Genomic DNA, 16910 nt, shown 5'->3' on the forward strand with positions numbered 1-16910 from the left:
ATGAGGGAGAAAAATGGGGATGGAAAAGGAGAGGAGGGGGTAATGAGATGAATGATGTGTGTGTGTGTGCGTGTGTGTGAACAGATGTTAATCCTACTCTGTGAGATGAAGACGTGAAGCTTGTGATGACATTCAGTTAGCCATTATTAACAGTCAGACCAGTCTAGTCCATCAGTTCTGTAGAGGCTCCGCCCACCCTACCAATTATAGACTAGACCAGAAGAGTCCAGTAAAATACAGCCACTGTATGGGCACCTGTTAATATGCCGTTATATCTGTTAATTTTTTCCGGAGCTGCATATATTAAGAGACCACTGCACCTTTTTCTTTCATTTCCAAAAAAGTCAAATAGGAAGGTTTTGAGTGAGGAACAGAGGTGTTAAAATTAAGAGTCCACTACAAATTGAACGCTTCTGTTCCTCACTCAAAACATTCCTTTTCAACTTTTTTGGAAAGGAAAGAAAAATAGTTATAACTGACAACTACATCTTTAATATACTGTTTGTGTAATGACATTAAGTTAGCAGGCAGTTTATGTAGGGATCAGTTTATGTAGGGTGTTTGTGATGGTTGAGTTTGCCTGGCTCTTAATGGGCCAATAGTAGAGCAGTGAGGAACTACACCCATCTGGCTGACCAATCAGCCTCAAGCAAACGCCTGCAGCATTTAAACGATTTTAATGCAGGCCTGATTTCCCATAGGAGCACCTAACAACAGAGGGAAGTCGTGATGGGCCACATGACACCATGTTCCCTAGATAGTCCCCTTGTTTACATTGCAAACCTTATCGGCCAAGTTGGGAGTATTGATACATGAGTTACATTCAGACCGTGTGTGTACAGTGAGGGGATTCTTTTTTTGATCCCCTGATTATTTTGTACGTTTGCCCACTGACAAAGAAATGATCAGTCCATAATTTTAATGGTAGGTTTATTTGAACAGTGAGAGACAGAACAACAACAAAGAAATCCAGAAAAACACGTCAAAAATATTATAAATTGATTTGCATATTGATGAGTGAAATAAGTATTTGGTTCCCTATCAATCAGAAAGATTTCTTGCTCCCAGGTGTTTTTTTATACAGGTAACGAGCTGCGATTAGGAACACTCCCTGTAAGAGTGTTTTCCAAATCTCAGTTTGTTACCTGTATAAAAGACACCTGTCCACAGAAGCAATCAATCAGATTCCAAACTTTCCACCATGGCCAAGACCAAAGAGCGGTCCAAGGATGTCAGGGACAAGATTGTAGACCTACACAAGGCTGGAATGGGCTACAAGACCATCGCCGAGCAGCTTGGTGAGAAGGTGACAACAGTTGATGTGAATATTCGCAAATGGAACAAAAACAAAATAACTATCAATCTCCCTCGGTCTGGGGCTCCATGCAAGATCTCACCTTGTGGAGTTGCAATGATCATGAGAATGGTGAGGAATCAGCCCATAACTACAAGGGAGGATCTTGTCAATGATCCGAAGGCAGCTGGGACCATAATCACCAAGAAAACAATTAGTAACACACTATGCCGTGAGGGACTGAAGTCTTGCAGCGCCCGCAAGGTCCCCCTGCTCAAGAAAGCACATGTACAGGCCCGTCTGAAGTTTTCCAATGAACATCTGGTATGATTCAGAGGAGAACTGGGGGAAAGTGTTGTGGTCAACTACAAGAAACGTCTGACCTCTGTGATTGGCAACAAGGGTTTTTCCACCAAGTATTAAGTAATGTTTTGCAGAGGGGTCGAATACTTATTTCACTCATTAAAATGCAAATACATGTATAACATTTTTGACATGTGTTTTTCTGGATTTTTTTGTTGTTATTCTGTATCTCACTGTTCAAATAAACCTACCATAAAAATTATAGACTGATCATTTCTTTGTCAGTGGGCAAATGTACAAAATCAGCAGGGGATCAAAAAGAACTGTATCTGTCTCCTGGGCATGAGAGTTCAGACACACGTGGATCACATTCTCTGGAGACGGAGAGAGAAACATGGCTGAAGCAGAAGCTTGTTTATAAAGCGGAATATTTTAGGCATTTAAGACATAGATGAAAGCAGCGATACTTTGATACATTGTCACATGGCTTTGTGATACATTGTCATACCTCCCCATCCACATGATGTGGGTTAGAGTCCATACTCTGTAGGTACATCCATGGTGTGGGTTAGAGTCCATACTCTGTAGGTACATCCATGATGTGGGTTAGAGTCCATACTCCGTAGGTACATCCATGATGTGGGTTAGAGTCCATACTCCGTAGATAATCCATGGTGTGGGTTAGAATCTATACTCCGTAGGTACATCCATGGTGTGGGTTAGAATCTATACTCCGTAGGTACATCCATGATGTGGGTTAGAATCTATACTCCGTAAGTACATCCATGATGTGGGTTAGAATCTATACTCTGTAGGTACATCCACAAAACTATTTTCTCCAGAGAAAAACAGAAAGCTGCTCCAGAAGGGATGACATTCACCTGTGTGTGTTTGTGTTTCGTACTTGCAAACATTAAAGGAGAATTTCACATTTCTCATATTTTTGATGGCCCATAGCCTACTTTCCGGGTGAGTTATGAAAAGGTGAAATTCTCCTTTAACTTCTCCTTTCTTCTCGAACACACAAACACACATACACACACACACACACACACACACACACACACACACACACACACACACACACACACACACACACACAGTGTCATATTAAATCAAAGTTTATTGGCTGCATACACAGAAAAGCAGATGTTTTAGTGGGTGCAGCAAAATAATTTGGGTGTGTGTGGTTCTGTCTGTGTGGGTGTGTGTGGTTGTGTCTGTGTGTATGGTTGTGTATGTGTGGGTGTGTGTGGTTGTGTATGTGTGGGTGTGTGTGGTCGTGTATGTGTGGGTGTGTGTGGTTGTGTCTGTGTGGGTGTGTGTGGTTGTGTCTGTGTGGGTGTGTCTCTGTTAGTGTGATGTGTGTGTGTGTGTCCTCTCTCTTTGCGAGTCCATAAGATCAAAAAGCATCTCTTCGCTCCGTGAGGGTGCGGCTGAGAGCAATGTGGAGGATGACAGCAGAAAAACCCTGCTGTCATCCACCTCTGTCCACTGGGCAGAAGGTCCCATTCATCCACCTGCTGTGGAGTCTCTGTTCTCTTACCCACCAGCACTTCAAGTACATAACACTTCATTCTGATTAAACAGTAATGGTTGAAGTGTTGGTTGGCTCATGGCAGAATAATGTGTAACACATTATTTAAACTTTCTACAGTTCTACATAGACTTGTGGTCAGAGCATCGGGCCAATAACTGATATGTAGCTTGTTTGAATCATCGAGGTGAAAATCTGTGCCCTAGAGCCAGGCTCTTAACCTTAATTCCTCTTGTAAATTACTCTGGATTACAATGTCTGCTAAAGTGTAAATATTATAAGATTCTGGAATTAAATTTGGCAGTGTTTTCATTGTCTAATTAATGACTTTATAATGTAACTTTATAATTTTCTCTTTAGGGCTGCGCAAATGAACAGAATGTTCTTTTCAGTCCTCAACCTTCTCATGGAGTGTAACTATTACCTCACTAAATAAAAATGTTACTTTTAGTTGAGTTTAAACCCAAGAAGTGACTTCCTGTTGAGCCAATATCGCAACTCTCTTACGGCAGCTGATACCTGTAGATATTGCACAAATCATTATAATTCAAATCTCACTGAGAATTTTTTTTAGGAATACTTATCAATACTATAGATGTAGCTTTTTAAGTATGATCCATACCATACGCATGCTACAGGGATACTTGGAAAGGGCATGCAGTATGATACAAGTGGAGTAGAATAGATCCTATTTATGCACAGTGAAGGAGGCATAATGAGGTTGTCTGAATATGGGCACCATGCAGCTCTACCGAGATTGAGGTTGTCCCAATATGGACACCATACATGTATTAGATTGAGGCTGTCCTACTATGAACACTACACAGGTCTACTGATATTGAGGCTGTCCTGATATGGACAGCGTACAGATCAAGTGAGATTAAGGTTGTCCTATTATGGACAACATACAGGTCTACTGAGATTGAGGCTGTCCTAATATGGACGCCATACAGGTCTACTGAGATTGAGGCTGTCCTAATATGGACACCATACAGGTCTATTGAGATTGAGGCTGTCCTAATATGGACACCATACAGGTCTATTGAGATTGAGGCTGTCCTAATATGGACACCATACAGGTCTACTGAGATTGAGGCTGTCCTAATATGGACACCATACAGGTCTATTGAGATTGAGGCTGTCCTAATATGGACACCATACATGTCTACTGAGATTGAGGCTGTCCTAATATGGACGCCATTCAGGTCTACTGAGTTTGAGGCTGTCCTAATATGGACGCCATACAGGTCTACTGAGATTGAGGCTGTCCTAATATGGACGCCATACAGGTCTATTGAGATTGAGGCTGTCCTAATATGGACGCCATAGAGGTCCATCACATGTTGTCCAGTATTATAGCTTCATATAATTTGGGCAAAATGCACCAAGGAACGGGTCAATAACATTAAGTATGAATACAAAACGACTACAGTACACTTGACTACTAATCTTTTGTTGAATGAAACATTGTAATTTATCCCAAATGGCACCCTATTCCCTTATATAGTGCACTACCTTTGACCAGGACCCCTAGGGAGCCATTTGGGACACAGCCTGTTAATTCAAAGGTTTTGGTGCTTTTTGTCATTTACTTTGGGAGTGGCAAATATGGCAGGTAGCTAGCTTAGCAAATCATTTTTGTTATGATCACAGGTCAGTTATTGGATATACTTATATCATTTACAGTATTATGGAAGCCCCCTTCACATATTTCTAAATAATAATACAAATAAACGTAATGTATATTGGTTATTTTATTATTATTTGCTTTGTTAATGATTAGCTTTGCTAATCACATGGATTTGAACCATGACAATTAGAGTGAAGAGTTTGAAACTGAACACCTGAAAAGCAGTTCAGTAGACAGGTCTAAATACTTAAAGATATATTCCAAGACATCTGGTCACAGGTTGTAAATGGGCGCTATTGACCCAAAAAAGGTCCCTGAAAATAGTGTACAATGTCATGTTTTGCTGATATGGGTCCCATGTCAGCAGAACCACTTACTTTCAAACTTGGAATTTCACAGCTAACTGAGGTATGATAGTGATTCTACTTTCAGACTATCCATATATAAACAACGTATTGCACAACCCGCCCAAAATGGAAAGCAAAATAGAAAAATAACGTCAGCAGAAAAAAATGCTAATGTTATAATTACAATAAAATCAACCATTCGTTCTGAGATCTTTCAGCCCCACAAAGGTCTATTCAATCAAATCCTTGCATTTTCTAAAACTGATAACACACAACGGCAGTTACAGTCTGCAAAATAATTTTTGTATCTATGTGCGCAAAACTCAACTGGAACTCAACAGCTTTTGATGGTGTTGTCCAAGGCCTGGCACCAATTTAATGAATGAGGAGGTACCCTGACTACAACCCCGGATTTGAGCTTGTAGCTAGGTCACTGATTTTGCTGATCACGCTACTTTCATTATTTGATAATTTGATCAACTTTCTTACAAGGGATTCCATCAATAAAAAGCTGTGCTTCTTATATTGTTAATTTTGCTATTGCAGCTAGCTAGTGATTCATTTCACAATCTAATGTTGCTTGCTAGCAATCAGCCAATTAGCTTACCTTATACAGAGCTGGGTTTGCTTGCATAAACAATTCTGCCTAACTAAACACTAGGGTTTAGCTCACGTAACAACAAAAGCATGAGACTACAGTCCAGCATTTAACAACTGACCAACAATACAACAAACCTGTGCATGCTGTGTCAGTGGCTATAAGGCCAAAGTTGATGACATAAAAACACCAAGTGGATGTCAATTTAGACCTCTCCCCTCCCCACCCGGTTGGTATCCAATTAACACCCTATTCCTTGTATAGTGCATATGAGCACGATTCAAAAGGAGTGCACTATAGAGCAAATGGGATGCCATTTGGACCGTGGTCCTAGAACATCTGATTTGTCCAGTAGACAAATAGGCTTCCAGTAGGCTTTTTAGAACTACTAATTGGTCCAGTTGATGAACACAGCAGTCCTTCTAGAACTACTAATTGGTCCAGTTGATGAACACAGCAGTCCTTCTAGAACTACTAATTGGTCCAGTTGATGAACACAGCAGTCCTTCTAGAACTACTGATTGGTCCAGTTGATGAACACAGCAGTTCTTCTCGAACTATTGATTGGTCCAGTTGATGAACACAGCAGTCTTTCTAGAACTACTGATCAGTCCAATTGATGAATACTGCAGTCCTTCTAGAACTACTGATTGGTCCAGTTGATAAACACAGCAGTCTTTCTAGAACTACTGATTAGTCCAGTTGATGAATACTGCAGTCCTTCTAGAATTACTGCTTGATCCAGTTGATAAATACAGTAGTCCTTGAACTATTGCTTGGTCCACAAGAAGAACAGAGCGGTCCTTCTAGAACTACACTGCTTGGTCCAGGTGATGAACATAGCGGTTCAACACTACCAACATGGAATGATTTGAAGACAAGAAAAAGTGCAGGGCAAGGTAGCCATCCCTATTGCTGGGCGTTGGGCCGGAATTGATTCTGTAAAAGCGGAAAGGGAAGATGGAGTGCGGTAGAGAGAGACAGACAGAAAGAGATTCATGGAGACAAAAGAAGATGGAGTGAATAAGAATTGAGGGAGAGAGTGGGGAAGAAAAGAGACAGGGAAAGAGAGAGAAAGGTGATATGGGAATAGATAGAAAGTTAGAAAGAGAATTACAGGGATAGAGTTAGAGAGGTAGAGTTAGAGGTGCAGAGTTAGTTGGATAGTGTTAAAGTAACAGTCTTTGAGGGGAGGAGTTAAAAGAATAAAGTTGGATATCATTATTTGGATAGAGTTCCAATAACAGAGTTAAAGGGATAGAGTTAAAGGGATAGAATTGGAAGGATAGAGTTACAGGGCTAGAATTGGTGGGCTAGAGTTAGCGGGATAGAGTTAACAGAATTGATTTAGCGGGACAGAGTTAGCGGGACAGAGTTAGCGGGACAGAGTTAGCGGGATAGAGTTAGCGGGATAGAGTTAGTGGGATAGAGTTAGTGGGATAAAATTTGTGAGATAAAATTAGAGAGATAGGTCAATAGAGACAATGACTGAGTGGGCGGCTATAGAGATGGGGGCAATAGTATTTTAAGATTTCATTTTTTTTTCTAGCTTCAGTGTGTGTCTCTGTGCCTTGAACAGATGAGCCAAGAACACGTTCAGACCTGCACCACCGATATTAATAAAATGTACATGAATATATTAAATCCATACTCCACTGAGAGAGCACACTATCCATCACTTCACCACCACCCGTTATCACGGGCCGAGGGAAGGAGGTCGGGCAGCTTAAATCCTTATTGACTGCCTTGGAATTTCTGAAGACACATGAAATGAAAGAGTCAGGTCTCTGGTGCCAGTAGGGTCAGACGGTATGTTAAGAAGCCCGTGAAGAGCTGACAGGGCACGAAGACAGCACATCATTGACATCCTCATACATTCTTCTGGTGAAATAATGTCTGTGTCTTTAAGAAGGTACTGTGTGGGAGTGAATGGGTCAAGAAGCTCCTGTAGGCTGGCAGTTAGAGCTAAATCAGAAGATAATGTTGATCAGGTCCTTTTTCTCGTTATCTCCCAAAGGATAGGACTGGTTCATAGCAGGCTGATGGTGTTATAGTGGTTATACGGGTCCTCTATTGGGCTAATGTAGCAAGCAGAGCAGACAGACATATACTTGACAGCGTCTCAAAGATCCCAAAGCGTAATGAAGACACTGAACACAGGGATGCTTCACCTACTACTGGGGGAAGGGAAGGGCAGGGGGGCAGGTTCATTTGGGCTGAATTGGGGGGCTAAGATTCCTCTTGCAGGATAATTACTCCTTTTAGTGATCCAATCCAGTGATCCAAACTCCTACTGTTTGGCTCCTAAATCTTCAGGTATCATCAGGTAATGAGTATCTTCTTTAAGTCCTCCCTCCACGCGTCTTACCTACAACCCAGGAAGCTGCCTTAGCTCCCCCATAACTGGGCTACACATCCGTTCTCATCTTGGTGATGTTGATGTAGTTGGTGTTGGCTAGCGTGTTGGCGTTGACCATTGCATTTGCATTTACCAGAGTGTTAGCATTCGTAAGAGTGTTAGCGTTAGCCAGCAGATTGCTAGCATTAGCCAACAGGGTGCAGTTACCTGTTTTGTGGCTCTCTGCTCTAAAGTCCTCAGAGCTGTGGTTGAGTGCTGCTTCCTGTATCTCCATGTAGTCTGACTTACTGAGGGTGGAACCACTGGCACTGTGCCCGCTGTTCTTCAGGTCCACGGCGGTGTCTGCCTTTGGCGTGCTGGGTGTGTTCAGGTACTGCGCCTGCTCCTCGCCCTCCGTCTCCCGGTGGTAGAAGTAGTTGAAGTTGGACACGATGACCGGGACGGGCAGGGCGATGGTCAGCACGCCGGCGATGGCGCAGAGAGAGCCAACGATCTTACCGCCGATGGTGGTGGGCACCATGTCCCCGTAGCCGACAGTTGTCATGGAAACCACGGCCCACCAGAAGGCTTCTGGGATGCTGCTGAACTGAGAGTCAGCCTCGTCAGCCTCGGCAAAGTAGACGGCGCTGGAGAAGAGGATGACTCCGATGAAGAGGAAGAAGATGAGCAGGCCCAGCTCCCTCATGCTGGCCTTCAGGGTCTGGCCCAGGATCTGGAGACCCTTGGAGTGTCTGGACAGCTTGAAGATCCTGAACACTCTGACCAGACGGATGACCCTCAGGATGGCCAAAGACATGGCCTGCTGCCCTGCCTGACCGTCCTCCGGTTTTTCTGCAAGCTCGGTACCCAGTGTAATGAAATATGGGATAATAGCGACAATGTCTATGATATTCATGATGTTGCCGAAGAACCCGGCTTTACTCGGACACGCAAAGAAGCGGACAAGGAACTCGAAGGAAAACCAAATGATGCAGAGCGTCTCCAGGATGAAAAACGGGTCAGTGAAGTAGGAGGACGTGTTAGTGGAGGTAGAGTTGTTGAAGGGCTCATACACCTTGTTGCCAGCATCCTCTACATCATTCCGGAACACAGGAAGTGTCTCTAGACAGAAGGACACGATGGATATGAGGATCACCATGACGCTGATTATGGCGATGATGCGGGCCGCGCCGGAACTCTCTGGATACTCAAACAGCAGCCACACCTGTTAAAGTTTAAATACACACACACACACACTAACTGATAGAAGATTGCAAACCGTCTTTGAGGTACTTGATCTAATCCGAAAGTACTCAAACTAGAAAATGTTCCATTAATAAATTGTGTACTTTATAACTCAGAAAGATAAAAGCCTACGTTAGAAGGGCAAACATCAATAGAAAGTACCTGTCTCTGGAACTCGTTTTCTGGGAGAGGTCGTTCTTCCTCCTTGATGAAGCCCTCATCCTCCCTGAAAATCTCAATGGCCTCCTCGCCCAGTTCGTAGAAGCGTATCTCCTCTGAGAAGATGTCTAGAGTGACATTAACTGGCCGACGCAGTCTTCCACCTGACTGGTAGTAGTAGAGGATGGCATCGAAGCTGGGCCGATTCCTGTCAAAGAAGTACTCGTTTCTCAGGGGGTCAAAGTACCTGTGAGCGGGTGGGTGATATAAAGTAAAAGGAGAGAATGGGACAGAGAAAAGAAAAATGATGAGAGGTAAAGAGATCGTGAAAGTGAGGGGGGGGTAGTTGTCAGAATTAGATTGATATGGCAAATACAAATATGATTACAACATCAATCCTGTCATTCCCCTTCCACTTCTTGATTAGATATGGTTGACAAAACCTCATCCCCAGGCTATTAAGCACAGCCCCTTTAGGGAGGGACTGTATAATTCTAAGGGAGTAAAAACTATTTTACATTTAAAAAAAAAATGTATTCTAAATACTGTGAGGGATTAGAGGGGCATTTATGTCCCTTCAGTATAACCAAAACTTCCACATCCTGCGCAAGGTCACTTGGCTTTCCAACAGCAACATTTCCAATCAGTGATGGGTGCACAAAACACCTGGTGTAACATGTTCTGGGAGGTGATTGGTTGGTATAAGCTGATTTAAACCAGTGCCTAACCCTGAAGGAATTTTTCAGATTTCTTATTGGCTAATTAAGGCCACGCTCGTCAAAGTGTTCCACCAGTCACTCTGCAAATTTGGAAATAAGTGTGAGGAAACGAGGGAAGGGCTAACTTAGGCAAGACCTTAATATAAATGCCAGTATGTGGTAAAAATTACCTCATCCTCTTCTTGGGGTCACCCAACAGGGTGTCTGGGAACTGGGAGAGAGTCTTGAGCTGCGTCTCAAAGCGCAGCCCGGAGATGTTGATAACTACACGCTCGCAGCACTCGTGATCTGGTTCCGGTTCATACGGGTCACCAGGATGGGCGGCGGCCTCATCCCCGGGGTCACCCGTAGCAACCGTCATGGTGGAGGAAGAGGGCGGGGTCTGCAGCGTTCAATGGCAGTAGGGAGGGGGAAGGGGACTTGGTCGTCTGAGGAACACTCAGGATTGGCGGTAATGATCTGAAGTGGACCAAACAGGAAATAAGAAGCATCCTGTTGATTCCACCTTCAGATTAAACACATTGACATTGACATGATTTACAAGCTTATAAATTCACAACTGCAGAAATTCCAAATATAAAATAGGTCTGGTTTCCAGGAAGCTGACTGTGCCAAGAGCTGGACTGAGAAAAACCTGACCAAGAGAATCTGTGAACGTGCTATTAATTGCATGGCTGTCCGGTACAATCCCATGAGACAGGAACGACTGAGAAGTTAGGGGGGGATCTCCTTGATATTCTGAAGAGTTTGATAATGGTGGCTCCGTCCTGTCGGTTGGTATTAGGTTATTACTCTCATAGGAGCCGCAGATCAATAGTATTCCCAGTATTACTGGATCAACTCTCAGAGGTTTCCGTGTGGCCACCCACATAACCTGATTAGATGCTGAGTGCTCCATCAACTACATACAGTCTGTTCCTCTGTCTCACTGTTTTTCTGTCTCACTGTCTGTCCCTCGCTTTTTCCCTGTGTTTCTGTCTCACTGTCTCTTGATGTCTATTTCTGTCTTAATGTCTCTCCTCTGTCTGTCTTTTTCTGAGTGTCTCTCATCTTTGTCCCTTTCAACCTCTCTGTCTTTTTCATACCGTCTCTCCTCTGTCCCTCTATACCTCTATCAGATTCAATTAGCTCTTTCTCACAGTCTCGCTGTGCATTTCTCCGCTCAGGCATCACAGGGCCATCTCGGACAGCTTGTATTTCACCTCTCGGTCAAATGGAAGACTAATGTGTGTGTAAGGCGGTCAGGGCTCTTTACAGATATGGATACAGAAAGCCCTGCTAGAAAATACCCTGGGTGGTTGCCTCCCAATCTGCACCCCATTCCCTAGTTTGAGCACCACATCTGACCAATGCCCAATATAAAGCACACTACAGGCCCTGGTTAGCAGTAGCGCACTATATAGGGAATAGGGTGGTGTTTGGAACACCAGACAATATCTATTTTTACATAATGGGGAGTAGATGATTGGTAATAAGTGATCTGGTTCAGGGCTATAGTGGCTCAGAGGAGCCATCCATTATTAAGGACGGATGAAATATTAAAGCAGAGATAAATTGGTCGGTATGATCCTGGACAGTTATGAATCACAGGCTGACATACAAACACCAGTATCACATTACTATGACATTACTGTTCGGAAGCGGAACTCTCTCAGAGGAAGAATGACAAACCACGTCACCCCAACTTTGATTTGGTAAAAAGCTGAAGGATGGGCCTCCTGGTTTTCTCCCTTATTAGTCGTTTTGCACAGTCCGAAGCAAAGTCGGCACTTTTGTTTCCATTCCTCTGTAGATCCATGGGGTTTCATGAAGCCCAAATTCGAGGAAAACATTTGACCAAATTTTGTAAACAAATACCATGCATTTGGAAATGTCTTTTACTCATTGGGCAGATATTTAGTGCAAAAACTGAAATGTGATCCCCTTGACAGTAATAACTATTAAGTCTATGTGCCAAGTGCATAGAAAACATTGAACCTCAGCAACATTTGATTGTAGACCACCTACTGCTATGATGGATCCTGTTTTGGTATTCATACTAAAAACACTTCATATACTTAGTATTGATAAAAGACATTTACCATTTGCCTATCAAATGTATTAAATACTCTTGCACTTTCATTTACTTTGGTCAATGTTTGTATTTAATTTGACACAGCACTGATCACTGTTTGCTTAAATCACTTGTCCCTCAATTTGCTGCGAACATTTTAAACTTGGTTTTAGTAAACTTTTTCAAAACAAGTTAGAGATGTGTTCTCATTTCCTTGCTGGTCCCTATCAGTCCTCTGCCTTTCATTATGCTAGCCAGCCAGTAATATGACTCTTCATGCTGTAGCCAGCCAGTAATGTGACTCTTCATGCTGTAGCCAGCCAGTAATACGACTTTTCATACTGTAGCCAGCCAGTAATATGACTCTTCATGCTGTAACCAGCCAGTAATGTGACTCTTCATGCTGTAGCCAGCCAGAAATGTGACTTTTCATACTGTAGCCAGCCAGTAATATGACTCTTCATACTGTAGCCAGCCAGTAATGTGACTCTTCATACTGTAGCCAGCCAGTAATATGACTCTTCATGCTGTAGCCAGCCAGTAATGTGACTCTTCATACTGTATCCAGCCAGTAATATGACTCTTCATGCTGTAGCCAGCCAGTAATATGACTCTTTATGCTGTAGCCAGCCAGTAATGTGACTCTTCATACTGTAGCCAGCCAGTAATCTGACTCTTCTAACTGTAGCCAGCCAGTGATATGACTCTTATTGGGTCAGATTCCATTCTCACTTGAAATCAACCGTGCCAGGGTTAATTTAGAGGACCTCATTTAAGAGGACCACAGTATGGTTATTTGATGCAGGGACTGACCATCCATTTATATAAGAAATTCCATCTTAACAATATTTTAAGGCCATGCTGTTTCACTGTTTACACATAGTTTGTTTACAAAAATTGAAGTTAATTGAGATTGCACCATATTTCTATGGAAATAATTGCACACTGATACAAGTTTGGTTATTTTGGCTGTTTACCTAAATATATTCAAGTTGCAGTTATATAATGAATATGGGCTTAAAGTGCAGTCTCCCAACTTTAATTAGAGGTTATTCACATCCAAATTGGAGGAAGGGTTTAGGAATTACAGGTCTTTAATATGTAGCCCCCTCTTTTACAATGGACCAAAAGTAATTGGACAATTGACTCAAAAGCTGTTTCATGGACAGGTGTGGGCTATTCCTTTGTTATTTCTTGATCAGTTAAGCAGGTAAAAGGTCTCGAGTTGATTCCTGATGTGGCATTCGCATTTGGAAGCTATTGTTGTGAACCCACAACATGAGGTCAAAGGAGCCCAAATCAACAGTTTGGTACATACTGAGAAAAACAGAACACACTGGTGAACTCTGCAACACAAAAAGGCCTGGACGTCCATGAAAGACAACAGTGGTGGATGATCATAGGATCCTTTATATGGTACAGAAAAACCCCTTCACAACATCCAGCCAAGTGGAGAACACTCCAGGAAGTAGACATATCATTATCCAAGTCTACCATGAAGAGATGAATTCACAAGAGCAAATACAGAGGGTTCAGCACAAGGTGCAAACCATTCATAAGCCTCAAGAATAAAAAGGCTAGATTAGACTTCGCCAAAAAACATTTTGGAACAGTATTCTTTGGACAGATGAAACTAAGATCAACCTGTACCAGAATGATGGGAAGAAAAAAGTATGGAGAAGGTTTGGAACGGCTCATGATCTGAAGCATACCACATCATCTGTAAAACACGGTGGAGGCAGTGTGATGGCATGGGCATGCATGGCTTCCAATGGCACTGGGTCACTAGTGTTTACTGATGATGTAACAGAAGACAGAAGCAGCCAGATGAATTCTGAAGTGCAAAGGGATATAGTATCTGCTCAGATGCAACCAAATTCTGCAAAGTTGATTGGACAGCGCTTCACTTTACAGATGGACAATGACCCAAAACATACTGCGTAAGCAACCCCAGAGTTTTTTAAGGCAAAGAAGTGGAATATTCTGCAATGGCCTGGCAAAGCATCACAAAGGAGGAAACCCAACATTTGGTGATGTCCATGCGTTCCAGACTTCAAGCAGTCATTGCCTGCAAAGAATTCTCGACAAAGTGTGAAAAATTAACATTTTATTTATGCTTGTGTTAATTTGTCCAATTAGATTTGTGCCCCTGAAATAAGGGGACTGTGTATGAAAACGGTTGCAATTCCTAAACGTTTCAAACAATATTTTTGTTCAACCCCGTGAATTAAGGCTGAAAGTCTGCACTACACTTGCATCTTGCAGTTGTTTCATTTCAAATCCATTGTGGTAGCGCACAGAGCCAAAATTATGAACATTGTGTCAGTGTCCAAATATTTCTGGACCTAACTGTATATCAGCCCCCTAGCTGACCTTCAACCTATGACCCACAGACATGGGCATCTACATCAACACAAACTTGCTGCAGGTTCATGTATAGGCATACTACTTTATAGACAGGCTAGGCTAACACTCATAAATATAAATAGGCTACTATCAACAAACAGGTAACTATCATATAGGCTACTATGACCCCATTGATTATAGAACAATACAGGTAACTGTTATATACTGTAGGCTATTACCCCCCCCCCCCCCCCAATAATTCTGGTAACTATTAGCCTCATCCAGTTTACTATTAAGCTACTATGACCCCATAAACGTATACAGGTGATTATTAGGCTGCTATCACCCCATCACAATCATACAGGTAGTGTGAATAGAAACCATAACGTACCGGTTTCAATCGGCACCTGCGCACTGTGCGTCCGCGGGCGGGGGGGGGGGGCGGGGCGGGGGGGGCTTGTTTACAGCTCTTAGTAAGAGTGTTCAGAGAGAAAAACACCACGCGCAGGACTCGGTGGAGAGAGATGAAGAAACCTCTCTGGTGTTGAAGGAGGGGGCTATAAGTCACAGCGCACGGTCACCGACGGCCATATATCACATATATCACATTCTCCAGCCCTCCAGCTCTGCCTCGGCCGCTTCTGCAGCCCAACACAGGGAGAGTGGGTGGACTGGGTCTGGGGGTGACGCCGCCGGCCTTGGTGCCCTCGCCACCTCCCTTCGCTGCCTCCGCTGCCTCTGCCGGTCCGTACCCGTTCTGTGGAGGTGGCCGTGCGCAGCGAGGGACGTAATGAGCTTTTCATACGGAGAGCGCTTCTTAAAATATGGTCCAGAGATGCAGGGATCAGCAGAACGCGACGCCCCCTCTTTTCTTACTCGCCGCCTTTACAACATTATGACGCTGCCTGGAACGGCGTTAAGGTAGTTAGTCCTGTACTGAAGATCTGCAAAGACACAGGGGAGGGAGGTGGCGGGAAGGATAGCTGGTAATCATCATTCAATATGATCATAGACCTTTGCGTAAAGGTGCCTGTTCGTGTCCCATATGGAAGGTTAATTATTTTATGATATAGTCTCGAAATTATAAGGAATGTGTTTCTTCAAAACCACCATCACGTCTATCTGATGGGGAACAGCCATACTGACACACGAAGTGATGATGACAATAAACTGATATAATACATTTCAGCCTGAGTTTCATAACCCTCTCCATGGGATAATGCAGTCCACCGGCTGTTACAGATCAAAATAGCAGTTCTCGAAGCAATTACCAAATTATAACCAGAGACACCTGTTCGTCCAAGTTCATGCAACTAGCGAGCCTTGTCATCGTCACCATAATCAGAACCGGAGTAGGACCAGTTAGTGGGTGTCAAAGGAGTGGCAGGTGTCTCTCGGTGACACCATGCTCTATATTCGCGGCACCCCACCTCTCCGGGGAATATATCAGACAGGCAGCTCACAGTCCCCATGCACTAGGCTCAAGCGTCTCACAGGAGCTGTCGCTTCAGTCAAAATCAGCCTAGTAAACTGTAGGCACTCCAGGCATTCTGCATTCAGAACGAGAAGACATGCAACCATGCAACAATCACCCCGAAGCCGCTTTGCTCTGCCGCGGTGTTTTCTCCGCTGGGTTTGGCGCTGTGGGATTGACGCGTCTCCGTGTCATAAACCCCAAAAATGGATCCGTACGACTGTTTCTGTCGTTCCTTCTCTCCGGAGCTCCCTGGAAGTTAAACAGACATGATAGGTCTAATGCAATCTTTACCCATCCGTCAATGTCCCGGCGTCACTCTCAATCTATCTCTCTCTCAATCTCTCTCTATTTCTCTCGCTCTCTCTCTCTCTCACACACACACACACACACACACTCACCTTCTCTGGGTTTCCCTATTGTCTCTCACAATTCGCCATCATTCAGACAGTTGGCGCTAAAACGCGGGCTGCAGTTGGATATTGCCGCGCATACAAATAGCCTCGGCGCGCGCCTCGCCCGGTTCCTCTCCGCCACTCCTCGAGAACCGCGTTAAAGGGGACGCGGTGAGTGAAAGTGCGGGAACGGTTTACCGGGGAAAATAAAAAAAATGGTACCTTTATCTAGTTCACAATAACACATTTTTTTGAATAATGTCATTGTGAGATTTATTTTCTTTTTTTTGAATATAGACAAATAAGAAAGACTAGGCCTAGGCTAAAAAACTAAAGATAACGCACTAACTGACTTCAGAAAGTTATTCATGTGTGAGATTTAGAGTGGAACGTATTTCTAAGATTTAGGCCTGAATTTGCGTAGGAGAAGTTAGTTATACCGCATACTGTCCTGAAAAACAAAGGTTCTATT

General features: G+C 43.4%; 1 protein-coding gene across 1 annotated transcript; it reads right to left on the reverse strand.

Annotated features, from left to right (window-relative positions):
- Window positions 1-4094: 4094 nt before the first annotated feature.
- On the reverse strand, window positions 4095-16371 carry LOC105008134 (potassium voltage-gated channel subfamily A member 2). The gene is made up of 5 exons (XM_034295949.1): window positions 16162-16371; window positions 10341-10629; window positions 9455-9698; window positions 8266-9272; window positions 4095-8172 (listed from the first exon to the last, which is right to left on the reverse strand). The coding sequence occupies exons 2-5, from the start codon at window positions 10529-10531 to the stop codon at window positions 8118-8120; spliced, it is 1497 nt and encodes a 498-aa protein (XP_034151840.1). The 5' UTR covers window positions 10532-10629; window positions 16162-16371; the 3' UTR covers window positions 4095-8117.
- Between the last annotated feature and the right edge of the window lie 539 nt (window positions 16372-16910).

The sequence above is a fragment of the Esox lucius genome, chromosome 12 (assembly GCF_011004845.1).
Source record: "Esox lucius isolate fEsoLuc1 chromosome 12, fEsoLuc1.pri, whole genome shotgun sequence".
Taxonomy (NCBI): domain Eukaryota; kingdom Metazoa; phylum Chordata; class Actinopteri; order Esociformes; family Esocidae; genus Esox; species Esox lucius.